The sequence below is a fragment of the Petromyzon marinus genome, chromosome 16, assembly GCF_048934315.1.
Source record: "Petromyzon marinus isolate PM22_M1 ecotype Great Lakes invasive population chromosome 16, UKy_Petmar_22M1.pri1.0, whole genome shotgun sequence".
Lineage (NCBI taxonomy): Eukaryota > Metazoa > Chordata > Hyperoartia > Petromyzontiformes > Petromyzontidae > Petromyzon > Petromyzon marinus.
In genome coordinates this window covers 540,885-556,798 of record NC_133682.1, presented here as the reverse complement: position 1 = coordinate 556,798, position 15,914 = coordinate 540,885, and the positions used below count along the sequence as shown (strand labels likewise).

At 57.4% G+C, this 15,914-nt stretch overlaps 1 protein-coding gene across 2 annotated transcripts in view; it reads left to right on the top strand.

Moving 5' to 3' along the window:
• The window catches only part of LOC116943026 (dachshund homolog 1-like), a 65,847-nt gene that overhangs the window by 35,854 nt on the left and 14,079 nt on the right, over positions 1-15,914 (top strand). For both annotated transcript variants that reach the window (XM_032955629.2, XM_032955628.2), the window contains exons 3-7: positions 1,429-1,575; positions 13,566-13,712; positions 14,138-14,343; positions 14,701-14,821; positions 15,239-15,391. In XM_032955629.2, the coding sequence (XP_032811520.2) occupies positions 1,429-1,575; positions 13,566-13,712; positions 14,138-14,343; positions 14,701-14,821; positions 15,239-15,391 (774 nt within the window). The remainder of the gene's footprint in view (positions 1-1,428; positions 1,576-13,565; positions 13,713-14,137; positions 14,344-14,700; positions 14,822-15,238; positions 15,392-15,914) is intronic.

Below are 15,914 nucleotides of genomic sequence, written 5' to 3'. Positions count from 1 at the left end.
TAGAACCATTGCTGCTGACATTATGCACTCCCAGAAGGCCGTGTGGCTGATGAGATGTGCAAACACATTTTCTATGTTTGCTATTCTAAGTGGACGGACAGCTATGTGAAGGAGGCGGCGTCTTGACTGCTTCCTTATTTTCTCACAATATATATTCTCCACAACGACGCCAACTTATATGAGTTATAAAAAAAAACAAATCTTGTCAATAACATCGTCGCTGTTAAATGAAGAATATGTAATGCGTAACGTTTCGGGCAATGGTCCTGCTTCCCTTGCCCGATATGTCACTTATATTGTTTTGCTGTCCACGCCACAACCGCAGTGTTGTTGGCTGTGCTTGTGCACCACCACTGACAGCAGCAGCAGCAGCATCCCCCCAAGGCAGTCTGTTTGTTCTCGCGCACCATGCATCATCATCATCATCATCACAGGCACGACTATTGATACCATTCTTGTGACGATCGCTCCCACAACATTCTCACACAGTGGTGCGGCTCGTAAATAGCATCGGCAGTGGCAACAGTGCCACTGTTTCGTGGAAATGAATGCGGAGAGGTGGGAGGGGGGATGGACGGGGGCGCGTGGGCCGGGGGGGGGGCTCACGGAGTTGCTGACCTTTAATGGGAGTTAATCGGGGCCAGGGCCTGCCAGCGGCAGCTGAGGTGGTGCGGAGCGAGCGGGGGGAGGGGGGCAGGATGGGGGGGGTGTGGACGGGGGGGGGGCACCATCACGTCGCTGCCCGCTTCGCGTGGCGCAAGGATAAACACCGCGGCGAGGCGCACGCCGAGCCAGCGGAATGGCGACCCGGGACACCCCGCGTGCAGTACCTGGGCCCGCGTGTCCCAGGATGGACTGTTCCGAACTTCACGGACATGGAGTGTCTCTGGCAAATCTCTCTACCCCTCGAGTCGACTCATCTGCGATGATGACACCAGCCCAGGCCTTTGCTTCAAACGCCCTCTGCTCTGTCCGGCAGTGAGATTTCGCGATCGGTTCAACTCCACGCCTTCTCCGCTGCCTGTGTTCCCCTCCCCAAGTAGCAGATTGTCCCCGGTTATTCCGTCAAAACCCAAATCACCCGGAGCAGGCCCGATCTCGAGGGATCTGGGCAGCTAAGTAGACTGAAGAACTGGGTCGTGTTTGAATGGACGATCGCCACAGCACAGCGAGCTGTTGTTGGCTGCCGCCAAGCTACGTGGTGGGCAACGGAGGAGGGCTACGTCCATTGTGAAATACATTGTTGTACTGCACTTCTATGCTCCCAGCCTCCACCAACCTGCACTGACCATCACGATAACATGTGGTCCAATATCACTGACGGCCCGCATTGCACGTGTGCTGCTATGATTGTGACGACTGGAGGTGTTCGTCTGTGAATGGAATTGAGGGCCCCGTGTTGTGTCTGTGTGTCCTCCCCCCGCCCAGGCCTGGGAAAGGCCCCGTGCCGCCCGGGTCTCATGCCGCAACCTTGGGCCGAGAAGCGAATCAAGATGGAGTCTGCCAACGGTTTCCATGGGAACAGTTTCCTGGGATACGGGGACGCGGGCAAGGAGGGAGCAGAGCCCTATGCAGGTACCTCCCCTACTCTCCGTGTGACCTCTGCAAATGACCTTTTCAAACATGACGTCACCATAGCACGTTGACGTCATGGCAACAGAGCAAGAACCCCCTGGGTTCGATTCCCGACTCGACCCGAGTGGAGTTTGTATTTTTTCTCTCCCCATGCTCTGCCTGGGTTTCCGTCGGGTTCTCGGGTTTCTTCGCGTAGCTAAATAATCCACACACACAATATAGCTGGTAATGGCCAACAGCATCTCAAAGACTGAAAAATTATCTCAATTGGGATTACACACAGCATCAACATCGCCCCCTACTGCGGAACACGGGGCAGGACCCTCCTGATAGAGAGTCGTGAGACTCAGTGAGGCTTTCCTCGGTACAAAAGCGTGATCATAATAACACGTATGCTTTTTCAGGCCATTATATTGTTTATCATTTATATTTCACCTGCCTTTGGATGTCCTAAGGATGCTTGACGTAGTTTCAAGAGAAACATCGAGCATCTAATTGCTGCTCCCTATCCACACTCTCACCCATCCAGACTTTCACCCATCCAGTCTCTCATCCATGCAAGCCCTCACATGTATGTATGTTGAACTTCTTTCGCACCGTATGTAGCCAACCGTGCTAATCGGAGGTGCGTTGGAAGGACAACAAATTAAACACAAAAAAACTATTTTAAAGAAATGAGTTTCCAATCTAGCTCCAGTGGGTACCTAATATTTAAAGGAAGAGCGTTCCAGACGGCCGCAGAAGCGCATCTGAAAGCCCGCGATGCAGTTACCGCCTTTGTTCAATGACAAGCCTCTCACCTGTTCAGGTTTGCGTGCGAGGGACTTTGAGTTCTGGCTCCGCGCCTCCGAGTTCTTGAACCACTGACCCCAAAGACGAAGACAAAGCCCACCCCCCCCCCCCCCCCGTGTTGCCTACACACAACTGTTGTTAGCCAAGGGGCTGTCAGTACCGAGACATACAAGCGAAGGCCGACACGGCTCTCCAAATCGTGGTGTTGTCCAGCGTCCCCCTCGCCCCCCACACCACCACCCCTGGACGCCTTTGTCTCTCCAGTGCTGAAGTTCACACACTCCACCGAGTTGTTATCGAAGCACGTGACAGTCACTGGGCTACATAGTCACGTGGCCATAGAAATTGGTGCACAGCCACACTCATATTATTAGCTCTTTCGGTAAAGTCACGTTAAAGGGAAACAATAAAATAATAAAATATATATAAAACAATAAAAATTCTCACGACGATTCGACCATGAGAATTTTTATTGTTTTATATATTTTATTTTCTTAGCTCTTTCGATAAAGTCACGTTGAAGAGAAACAATAAAATAATAACATATATATAAAACAATACAAATTCTCACGACGTTTCGACCATAACACAAACGGTTATGGTCGAAACGTCGTGATAATTTTTATTGTTTTATATATATTTTAATATTTTATTGTTTCCCTTTAACGTAAGTTTACCGAAAGAGCTAAGAATATGAATTACTGCAGTCACGAAAGCTTTAAATCAAAAGCCACACTCATCACAATCAGCAGCATCATCATCACCATTCTCAGCCTGGGGCCGCGTTTTCGATCAAACACGTGGTTCAGGGAGCTAAGACATATTTTCTTTGTGATCATCATCACTGCCATCATCATCACTGCCATCATCATCACCACCACCACGAGACCGACTAACATCCATCCTCAGCCGGGGCACCCCGTGTTCCCTATCAACCATGTGGCTAGTGTGGCTCTCGTGGGCACCCCCCCCCCTCCCCCCCGCTGCGGGAGCCGTTATATAAACGCGCCGCGATGTCATCGGACGCCTAATCACCGCTTTTGCCACGGCCGCACACGAATGTCTCTCTCCAAAATAGCCCAGGTCCGTGCCCCATCCCGCCCCCCCCCAACTGCGCCGGGCAGAGGTCCTCTCCAGATTTTTTAAAAGGGAAACGATAGCGCCAGGCGATGGGCGAGCGGGGGCAGAGGGCGCGGTGTTGGTTGTCCTCCCCCCTCTCTCTTTCTCTCCCCACTCTCTGGGTGATTTGCAACTCTCTCAGCCCGCCGGAGAGAGCAGAGCAGCAGTTGGGGGCAGAAGGGGAGGTGAGGAGATTTAGCGCCCCCCCCCCCCTCTGCAGACGAGCTGTTCGCTAGGGATACCTCGTGAGTCGGAAGACGCGCGGCGATGGTGAGTTCGTTAGTCCTGGCGATGCGTTTATGACATGAATCGCGGGGGAAGTGCAACCCGAGACACTGACAGCTCTTCCCTTGTAGCTACACGTCCCGGGATGTGCGTCCCGAGCCGCCCCACGTGAGTGCGGAGCTGCGTCAGTCAAACAACAACAACAACAACGCTTACTGACAAGCTAAGGCCTGATGTGGTGGCATTAGAACGCTGCCGTGACGTCGTTTGAACGTTGAGTCATGCGCGTATTCACACGACGACGATCCCGATACTGAAGGGGATTCGTGGGGTCCGGGCAGGAGACTCCGGGGCGCGCCCGCTGATGAAGCTCGGAGCAGGTTGAGCGAAACGTCACCACAACGTTGGTGTTGGATTCAGTCGCGGAAGAATGTGAGGAGGAGAGGCTTACCTGGTCAGAATCAGATCGATGAATCGGAACGTTTATGAATAGTAAAGGTATGTAAAGGTGACGATCTTGTCGGGTGGTGGAGGGTTGACGACAATATATTTTTTATGGCACAAAACTACCACCACGTTGCCTAATCCGGAAACCAACGTAGATACAGAACAGAGTTGTTTGTTTTGAGTCCCGTCTTTAAATACAATAATTGGCACGTAGGGGGCGGGGGGGGCGGGGGGGCGTGCTACTCCCCCAAACACCTCCCCACCCGGGAGGGTACGGGGGGGGGCGCGGAGCTACCCCCCCCCCATGTGAATCTGATCACCGCCTGCAGACGCGCGCGGGAGGGACCCGGCCCGCGAAAGTTGAAATCATGAACACATTCCCTGTAACGCGACACACCACGCCGCGACATCTCAACTTCGGCTGAGGGCGCCCCCTCTCCACCCCATGCTCCCATCACCGCCGCTCGAGGAGGGAAGAGGGGGCAGTGCAGAGGGCAGCAGGGGATAGTGTGTCGATTCACGATTTGCCAGTGCACCCCATAGCGGGCTGCAATGCGCGCAAATAGCCGCAAATAGATCGCGCAGAGGGGCTCTCTTAACAAGAGTCCTGGCGCGGCGCTGTCTGTCCCCCACCTCACCTCGTGGCGCTTGGGGGGGATAAAGAATCTGCTGTCTTCGCGAAGGCCGCACGGAGGGGGAGAGGGGCGCAGTTGCGTTCCCTTGTTCCGCACAGCGATGGGGTGGGTTTGGGTGATGGGGAGTGTGAAGGGTTCGGAGCGGAGAGGAGGAAAGAGGAGGGGGTTTGTGAAAGACGCGACTTCCGGCAGTCGGAGGCAGTCGCCCTCCAACAACATTGGAGTACGGAGGAGCGACCCTCACAACAACGAGTGGAGCGCCGGGAAGCTAAAACGCAGAAAGTTGGCACAGTGGGGAGCACAGGTCGTGCACCTGCCAGTCATCTCGATCAATCACTTGAGTCTGTTCCGTGACCTCCTGCCAAAGAGTCTTCGACAATTATCGTGGCCTCGGAGTGCTCCTAGCCTGGCACAAGGGCTGTGATGACGTCACTTGGTGCACATCGAAAGCTATGCGATGCCGTCACTAGGCACACCGAACCTGACACTCGCATTGTGGTCAAGTCACTTGGTAGCGAATGGGGCTGTTGTTGTATAAGGGGGGGGGGGGATCTCGCGAGGGGTCCAAGTGTCGAAGTGGGCTGGAGGACGGGGGGAGGGGTCAGCAGGGGGAGGACGGGGCAGGCCGTTTGGTGGGGGGGGTACAGGAGGATTGCAGCTCGCGAAGCCGTGTGTCACGCTGCGGTGTCGCGTGTGCGCCTCGCGATTACGACCGCCTCATCATTCGGCTTGGCACGCTCCCGCGTCCCTCCTGCTCTCACGCGCGCACCGGGCCAGGGTTTTTTTTCCACTGGCACCGGCAAACCACAGCCGTGCAGAGATAATCGAGCTGCTCCCCACCCCACTGTCGCTTGCCCCCCCCACCCCCCGCGCCCCACGCCCGCGCACCACCGCCGGTGGCGTCTCTTATCGAACGGCACGGAGCTTCCGCGAGCACGAGGTGGTGGGGTAACCGCCGCCACGTGTGAGGCGCGCGCGTCCGTGTGTGTCTTGCCGTGCGTGTCTTGCCGTGTGCGTGTTTGTGTCCGTGAACCCGGCAACCAGAGTTCGATTCCCGCTCACGGACAACACGAGTTGCTTCTGGACCTCTCCCTAGATTGGCTCAGACTTAAATGAGTGCCTGGTGCAATGTGTAAAATATCGCCCTACCAGTTTGTTAAGGCTGTACGGGAATCTGTGTTTTGGTCTTTGTTGTATACACCCAGCTGGCACCCGCCCCTCGCATCCTCCTGTCTGCCGTTCCATCGATGGACGATCGCTGGTGCCAATGCCATTCCGCCCAGGAGGTTGCAGTTAAGCGGCCACTATTCATGATGATGACAATTATGATTACAACAATAATTGTATTTGCTGCATTGGTTTCACCCCGGCCAAGTCGCTGAGCTGTCGAACAAGCGTTGACTCAGTTGGAGAGTGCACTCAGCCCATCAGTCGCATATGGTGAATAAAACAGATACCACTTTGTGGAGAGAAGGCAATCGCGATTGACCTATTAAATTATGCGATATTCGCCCCCGCCATAGGAAAGAGGATTTTCCATTGCTGGCTCTGCCGAGCTGTGAGCAAAAGATGAGAACCGATGCCTCAGTGTGGCTCAAGCGAGCAGCGGGGAGTCGCTCTGACTCGGTTGTTTTGGTTTCACGCGTGGGACCGGGCCACTTCCTCCCCGCGGTGTCTGCAGGGGCGTCGCGTCCACGCGGCGGAGAGCATCTCCCAAGTTCGCTGCGACCCGCGCGGAGGCGACTTCGCGTTCTCTCGCTTTGTCGGCGGTGAGTTTGGCGGGCGAGGAGGGGAGGGAAGGAGGGAGAGGGGCCCAGAGCAAGGGCGGCTGTGGGGGGGGGGGGGGCGGAAGAGAGGAGTAGGCACGGGAAGGTCCCTGGGTCGAGTATTTTAAGGATGAATCGTGAACTCCCAACCCTGGTGTTTATTCCGAGCGGGATCTGCACGGGGCGCGGGTCGCGGGGGAGGGAGCCGGAAGGGACCTTGATGCGGACGCGGCCTCTCTCCCCTCCTCCCACCCCCCTCCACGTCCCCTCCTCCGCCCGACGGGACGAGCCCCAGTTCAGCAGGAAACGCGAGGAAAGCGGGAGTCGCCGAGACTCTGATGCTCGGATGCGGGAGGCGCAGAGCACAAACACCACCGTGCTCGCGTTCGAGATTTGTCAGCAATCGCCCCCCTCGCAAACCGAATTACTCGTCAAGATTCGATTCAATGGTCAATTCGCGTTTCCATCAACCGGGGTCGTATAGCGGTCGAGTACACGGGGTTCAACATCTGGTGAATTTGGCGTGTCCAGAGAGTTGCGAGTCGATCTCGTGGTCGACGCGCGTGTCGTCTGGGCCGGAGTGGACTTGACTCCCCGAGCGGGTCCATGGCACCCAGCGGCCGAGTCGTCGTCGCCGCGGTAATCCGCCCCAGGCCGCCGCTTTTCGCTAACCGGACAACATCGAGAAGCAACGATCGCCAACTGCACGTGAGACGGACCCCTCTAAAAGGGGGTCCTCAGTCGAGGTCCTCAATCGAGGTCCAAGCGCAGCTCACAGGAGTGGGGTCTGCCACGGGCGATGCGGGAATTGCCGCTCGCGCTCTGCGGCGCGATCGGACGCAGCGGGTGTCAGCAGAGCCCCTGCAGCACCCCGCGTGTTCCCAGCCCCCCAGCTCCCCCTCTACCCACCCCATGGCGGTCACCCCAACACCGCCATCCCAACAACCCCTCACCTCCCGCTGAGCGTAACGATCCCTAACGTCCGGTCACGCTTTGATGTCGCCGCTCGCTACACAAGAGCCGGGGGAAGAGTGGGGGAGAGGCCTGCGGGGGGGAGGGGGCGGCATTTCGCGCAGCAGCAGCAGGCGCGGCTAAGCGTCACCCCCCTCCCCCGTATGAATAATTAAGGCCGCCCGAAGCGTGGTGGTGTTGGTGGCTCTGGATGCTTTGCTCTCCGGAGGTCTAGTTCACGTGTCCCCTCGCTGCGATCCCGACCATATTTGGCTGCGCGGCGTCGCAGGCGCCCCCCCCCCACTCCCCTCCCTTACTGCCCCGCTTCGCGTGGCTCGCAGTACAAGAGGGAGAAGGGGGGAGGGTGCGAGTCGCTGCTGTCGCACACAGGGCGGGGGGTGCACACGCTGACCCTGGAGGGGGGGGGGGAGGTAGTTACAAGTCAGGCGGTGTCACGGACCCCTGTCCCCCCGCTCACTAATCACCCCATCGCACCCCCGTCAGGAGCGTCATCTGTCCGTGTTGGCCTACAACCAAATACATCACCATGGATGCGACTCCATCTCGTGGAACCTTGCAGGGACGATAACTAGGTTTGGGCCTGGTTAATACTTGGATGGGTAATCATCACCAACACCGCAAGGAGCTTGCTAGTTGTTGTAGGCTGTGGACATGAGGCGTGCTCAGGTGATGGCAGTGCCGACTGCCACCTCCTCGTATGGATGCGCCGAACTGGGGGTTGTCTCGGCCATCTGTCCCGGGTTTCGTCTCGATCCCTCTGCCTGTGACTGGGTAGGGTCAGGCACCCCTCCTCCTCCCGTCCCCCTGCATCGGGATGTGCGTGGGGGGAGGTACTGTGGAGGCCACTCTGCTCTTAAGAGCAAATTACTAAAACAAATAAGCAGACAATTCGCCTACTTCTCGCATCTGTCTCTCCACATCAGCCAGTCTTCGCTGGAACCAATGCTGGTAAACTACCAGATGTTTGTACTCAGTTCAGTTTAAGTTGATTTATTTGGTATAGCCCTGTGACCCATTCGGCTCTTGAATTCTAGTGCAACCACCACAAACTAAAAACAAAACACGATCAAAAAAACATCTTAAAGTGACTATGTAACTGTGCAAACAGAAAATCCATGAAAAAAAACAGCAAAATATTCCTGAAAAAGCACCGTACACCAACGCTGTGTGCAAAAATCCCAGTGGGATGCAAATCAAACAACAACAATAACCACAAGAAAACTTAGATTAAGGCCATCAGTCTAACTCCGTACTACAACAAAACAAACATGTCCAAACCAAAAAACGTTTTCGAAATCTCCAAAAAATAAAGCCATAATTGCAATGTAACAGTGATCATGTAACAGTACTCAAGCCCCCCCCCCCCCCACCCATGCCGAGGCGACCCGTGCCCCGTGTGTACACAGCTCACTGAGAAACGTCCCAACCCTTGCAGCCGTCACTCCGCCTGGAGGTCAATATCAAAGCCACGTGACCATCCCCTGACCCTCGACCACCACCTCCGCCCTCCACGCTGCTCGCGCGCGGCCACGGGGCGGTCTCACGGCTCCCTCCAGCGCGGCGCCGCCGCTGTTTTGGTCGCGAACCCTTCTCGTCGTTCGCTCACACGGCGTGTGGATAACAACTGAAGCGATGCCCTTTATTCACGGCCGTCTCGCTGAGTTTCAAGAACATCCACGCTGGGATGTTTGGTCGATGCCATTGATGAGGGTTTGTTTGTTATTCGCGAACATGAAGCGGAGAACTTGGAGGAATAAAATCGTGTCGCGTTATACGAGATCCGCACAGATGTGGTGTATGTAAGTTGAACTTCTTTCGCTCCGTGTGTAGCCAACCGTGCTTATCGGGTTCACGAACCCACGTGCTGTACCGCCATCATCCTGACACCTTCCAGCCGAGCAGGTTTTGGCAGTCTCACAAATCTATACTTAATCCACCAACCCTTGCCTCCATTCTCCACGGCGTTGGACTAAAGTGCGCGCACCACCACACCTGGGCGGGACTCTGGGTGGCGCCACAGTGGTGGTGGAGGTGGTGGTGGAGGTGGTGATGATTGTTTTGTAAGTCGGTAGTTATTTTATCCGCGCCGCGCACGCTGTGGCAGTAAACGAGAGACGACGCGCACCTGTGATGATTTTATTTTGCCAAGAGAGGAACAGAGTGTGGAGTTGGCCTTTAGTCAAAGTGGCTGATTACGCGCCGCGTGCACTACCCAAAGACTGATGAATCATTTACAAAGCAATAATGTGGGGTGAGCAGTCAGGCATGGACGCATAAATCATTGCGTTCCCCCCTCCCCCAGCTGCCCCTCCTCCTGCCCCCACCCTCCTCCTCTTAGCCCCCACCCCCACAGACACCAACGCAATTGCGTTGCGAGGCGTGGCACATCCAAGTCCGACTCGGGGCAGAGGGCGGGAGGAGAGAACGGAGTGGGGTCAGAGGGTGGAGGGAGGGCGCAGCATTGGGCAGCGAGTGGGGTCGGCGGGTGGGATCAAGGTCACACAGCGGGTAACGTCTTGGTGAAGCGCGTGGTTGCGCTGAGCGGTTGCAGCGGTCAGTGCAAGGGGGTGAACGGCGCGTGGAGGGGAGACCGTTGCGGGTGCAGCTCCATGGTAGCGCCCCTTGCGCCTGCGCTGTACCAGCAGAGCGCACGGGCAGAGGACGGTGCGGCCTGTAGCGTGCTCCAGCCACCACTCTCTCTCCTTTCCCTCCAACACCAACCCTCACCTACCCCCTACATCTCTCCCCCTTCCTATCAACGAGACCACCACCCTTTGCCCCACAGGGCTAGCTCGCTAGTCGCCGGTGCCATGTATCTGAGCTGTTTGAAACAAAGAAAATCGGTGTTGTTTCAGACAATGACCTTTGCTTACAGCTGCGAGATCATCATCAGATCATCATCTCTCTGTTATGAAGAAAGGCCATTGCCCGAAACGTTGTTCATTAATGTATTTATGTCTGTTCATAGTCACAGTGGTGTTATTTGCCGAAGTGTTTTTTGTTATTAATTGTGCTTGTGCACCGCTGCCAACACGAGTTAGCAGCAGTAGCAGCAGCACAACTCTATTTGTGTCTGAGCAGCGTTGCGCTGGGGGCCTCCGGCCGGCGAGGCGAATCGCGAGCGGGGAGGGCGAGGGAGCGAGGGGGAGCGAGGGGGAGGGAGAGGCGAGGGAGGAAGGGGTGAGGGAGTCGGTGGAGTTAATGAAAAGTTTCGCGAGGGCAGGAGACTGTGAGCGACACGGTTAATGTTTCACCGCGCCGGGGCCGAGGGGAGAATATTCCTCCTCCTGGTGTTGTTGTTGTTGTTGTTGTGCCCTTGCCTCGTAGAGCCCAGCTACTGCCAGCAGAGCCCCTCGAGCACACAGGGCCACCCGCTCCTCCTCCCCCTCTTCACCCCCTTCGTCACCCCCCCCCCGTCATCCTCGTTGCCCCCCCCCTTCCGTGTGCGGCGTGTGGCACCTGGGTTAGCGAGCCTTCGACACTTCACGTGGCCTCAAAGTAAACCGAGCCTGGTACAAGGGCCAGGTTATGTTGCTAGCAGCCCTTGGCCCAACAGTCTGTGTGGGTTACGTTTGTGTGCTGGGAGCGGCAACGCAGTGGTTAGGGCGCTGCGTTACGAACCCTGCGACCCGAGTTCAGTGATTCCCGCTCACGGCCAGTAACAGTTCAAATATTTGAATCGGTCCTGGGCCTCCCCTGTGTCGATTTAGCCTTAAAATAAAAGCTGATGTGGATAAAACATCAGATCTGGGGAGACAAAGGCGGCCGGACGTGGCGCTGGCCATATCCCCCCCCCCCCCATGCCGTGCTGGCCATAGGTGCTAGCTAACGGCACTTGTCCCTTCAGTTTGTAAAAGCTATATGGGGGATCTTTGTGTGTTTCCCAGACGGCCGTTTCTCACAGTGGCTAAATGCGGAATAATGTGGCTTCATACCGACTACGTGCTCGTCAAATGTTGGAAAGCGCTCTATCCAGCGAACACAACAATACATACACGGAGATCCCCGTCTAGTTGGGGGAAAGTACGCTTCGCCAGCGCCAATGAAGGCCGGAACGGCACTAAGGGGCTGTTTTGTTTGTTGCAGTGCAGCGCCAAACCACTGCGGGACCGCACCCCCCCCCCCCTCGCCGCTGCACACAAATCCACCGCAATTTCCATCTCCCATCCTCACGCCCCAATATCCCCACCTCGACGCACGCACTCAGTTAAAGTCAACGTCGCCTTGCAGGCCGAGCGGGGAGCGAGGGGCGCGTTCCGCTGACGACACATTAGCGGCGGCGCTGGCGGTGTCGCGGGGAGATTAGGCGCGTTACTCTCTCGACCCCAATCTCTTTACTCGCGACCCCGGGGGGCTCGGAGCGCTCGCGTCGGCAGCTCTTCACCAAATTGTGTTTTATTCGCGAGTGACGGAGCCCCCACCCCTCTCTCCACCATGGCGCTCTCTCTCTCTGTCCGCGCTCCTCCGTGCCGGGACGGCGGGTGGTCTGGGAGTATCAAGGCGACCCTGGCTCGTTAGGGGGAAGGGGTGGGGAGGCAGTGTCTCGAGAATGGGGGGGGGGGGGTCCGCTTCCTTGGGGTGGGGGGCGGAAAAGAGGAGGAGAGAGCTGTCGGCTTAACCTCTTCGGCGAGGTTGGTCTGCATCACTCCCCGGGGTAATTTGTGTGTGGAGGGAGGGGGGCGTTGGGCGTCAGTGGGGGAGCTCCCCGTGCCACGCGGGACAGGGGCTCGATGCTCGGGCAAGGGGGGGGGCGGTAACGGGGCCGAGAGCTCCGTCGTGCGGCCACGTGACGCGCAGATTCGTGTCAAAGCCACGCGCTTCCTTTCATGGAATCCCCCCGGCATTCAGCCGCCCCCGACCCCGGCCCCCCCGCCCGCCCTCACACCCCCTCCCCTGCCACTCCCACGGGCACCTGTGTGCGCGGCGGCTTTGTGCAGAGGAAACGATGACCACCGCCATGGCGACTGTCAAGGTCCGTTTGGCAAAAACAACGGAATCGCTGCCCCCTCCTCCAATCTCCGCCCTGCCCCCCCCCCCCCCACTTCGCAACTCGCTCCACCACGGAGAGCCCCCAGCGGCGCAGCAGCAGCCCCACGTGGCGACCGCGATCCGAGGCTGAGCCCATTGGCAGGTGGCGAGCATCTGGGCCCATTGCGCGGGCGACAAGAGGAGACGACGCAACAGTAGGATTGTTAAATCCGTCTGTGCGGGACTTTGATCGCCTCTCCACTCGAAATGCACACGTGGCGATTTTCTCTGAGTTCTCAACTCGCTCACACTGACCCGGGGTGGTGAAATATGGTCACGCAACCCCCCACTCCCCGCTACGACCGGCACAGCGTGGGGAGGCCGTCATCCAGCACTCACGGAGACGGTCCTTCCCGTGTGGGGGGGGGAGGCGAGGGGAGGGAGCTGTGGCGCAGTGGTTCGTGCACTGAGTTATGAGCCCGGTGTCCTAAGTTTGATTTTCTCTCAAGACCAACATCGGTGCCAAATATCGAATTTGGCCCTGGGGCTACCCCTAAGTACCTGCTGCAGCATGTAAACATCAGCACAGGAGAGACAAAGGCGTCCAAGCGTGATGGTGGCCACGGACCCTCCTCGTGTACTGGTGCCGGCCTTCTATAATTCACCACGATACTTTGCTGATCTCATCAAGGAGCAAAAACCATCACTTCGCTCATCCTCGCAGCAGCGGATTTTGGCAAACCATCGAACAACGACGGTCACCGCATCGCGCGCTTTCAGATGCACTTCTGCGGCCGTCTGGAACGTTCTTGCTTCCGATATTAGGAAGCCACTGGAGCTGTGCACTTTTACATCTAAATTGAAAACTCGTTTCTTTAAAATTGCTTTTTGTGTTTAGTTTGTTGTCCTTCCCCCGCACATCTGATTAGCACGGTTGGCTACATACGGTGCGACATAATTTCAACATACATAGGTTCTGCTCGCAAACATTACTCGCTGCCCAATAGTCTGTCAAAGGCTATACGGGGTGTCTTTATCTTTGTCTTTCCGTGGGTACCGCGTGCAGGGGCACGTGGGGACGCGGCGGAGAGGGAGCGCTTCCAGTCCCCCACACTGCCCGAGAGCGTGCAGGCTCACCACGCTCACCACCACGCTCACCACCACGCTCACCACGCCGTCGCGCACCTCACCCAGGGACATCTGCTCCACCCAGGTACTTGTGCACATAAGCCATGAACTAGCATAGGGGCTGTAAACTTGCATAGGAGCTGCAAACTAATGTACATGCGTGTATGTGTCCATGTTCAGCGATAGTATAGGGGAGCCGGAGAGTACTGGTTCGGACATTGTCCTACAAACTCTGCGACCCGAGTGCGATTGCCGCTCACGACCAACATCAGCGTGGAGTATTTGAACCGGTCCTGGGCCTCCTGTAGATCAACTCAAACGATTACTTGGTGCAGTGGGCAAACATCAACATTGGGGTAACAAAGGCGACCGGGCGTGGTGCTGGCCACTCACTCACGCCGTGTGCCCTGCGGGCCTTAATAGGTGCTACTAGCTAACAGCACTTGCCCCAACACTCCGTTAATTTTATTCGGGGGATATTTGTCTTTGTGTGGGTGTGCGTGCGTGCAGGGCTGGCGCACGTGAAGGGCTCGCTGCCCTTCGTCATGATGCCGCACCACCTCCTCCCACTGGGCCTCGCCTCTATGGGCCAACTCGGTCCCGCGCTGCACGGGCCCGCTCACTCGGACCCCGCAGCGGGGCACAGGGCCCCCTCGGGGGGGCAGCAGCGCTCCCCGCCTGACCCCTGCACCTCGCCCAAGACCTCGGTGATCAGGGTACGTGGCCCCGTGTGGCCTGAACCGCGCCCTCTCTCTGTATCTCCCCTCGTGTTGCTCGGCTATGAAGTCGCTTAACCCTGCTCAGTCCAAGACTCGTGTTCACCCTTGAGCGGTTTCTGGTCGCTCGGCGTTTGGGCCTGCGATGAACAAAGAGCGCAGTATTCGCAGCTGCGTCAAGCGTCATCAGGATTAAGTTCGGGGAACCAAAATGAAATCCGAGGGGCCGACACGAGAATCTGCACCGTGACACTGTGGTCCGTGGAGCTGCCCTGCTGCCCTGCTACCCTGCTGTGACCTGACCTGACCTCAGTGTATAGGTCACGCACACGCGCGTCTGCCATTGACCCCCGGCAGGAACGCGCCCCGTGCCACCCGCGCGCCTCGCCCGTGCCCCCCGCGAGCCGGCGCTCGTCCGCGCGCAGCGACAGCAGCCTCTCGTCAACGCCGTCACGGGATCCCGCCTCGCCGGAGCACGGTGAGCGGCGGGGGAGGGGCGGGCGGGGGGGAGCTGCTCCCGGTTGACCGCGGGGATCCGGGGGACGTGAACCCGTCTCTGAGGGGGGGAAGGGGGGGTGACGACGCGCAGCGGGGATTGTCGTTTTATTTAAGGGGCAATCGGGTTCAGCAAGGTACGAGGTGTCACAGGGATATGCGGGATCTGAGAATTACACAGGGATATCGAGGATTTGGGGGTTTCACAGGGATATCAAGGGACGTCTTGGAGGGAGGGGCTGCGTAGTGGATAGCACATCGCGCTGTGAACTTGGCGACCTGAGTTCTATTCCAGGGCACGGCCAACATCAGTGGCGAGCGATATCTGAACTGGTTCGGCTCTGAAAACTCCCCCAAACCCCCACCCTCACTCAGTGGCTCCCCCTTACCCCTCCCCTAGACGCGCTCCAGCACAATGGGGAGTCGGACGCGCAGGGCATGCTCGACCTCTCCCTGGGGCCCCGCTCCCCCGGGGCTCCCAGCGAGAGGAGGGACCAGGGCCCCCCAGGACACGGAGCGGGGTCCGAACGGGAGGAGCAGCTCCTGGAGGCGGGTCAGTCGCACACAAAGATAAAGATACCCCGTATAGCGTCAACAGACTGTAGGAGCAAGTGCTGTAAGCGAGCACATTTGAAGGCCGGCACGGCAACCGAATGGTAAAAGGGGGTGCCAGTAACACTCACACCCACACGGTGTCACACTGACGCAGTGTCACACTCACAGTCTCACACTCATAGTGGCACACTCACAGTCTCACACTCACAGTCTCACACTCACACAGTCACACTCACAGTCTCACACTCACACTCACACAGTGTTCCACTCACAGTTTTACACTCACAGTCTCATACTCACACAGTGTCACATTCACACAGTGTCACACTCACACAGTCACACTCACAGTATCAAACTCACACCGTGTTACACTCACACAGTGTTACACTCACAGTCACACTCACAAAGTGTCACACTCACACAGTGTCACACTCACAGTCTCACACTCACACAGTGTTCCACTCACACAGTGTCACACTCACACAGTCACACTCACAGTCTCACACTCACACAGTGTCACA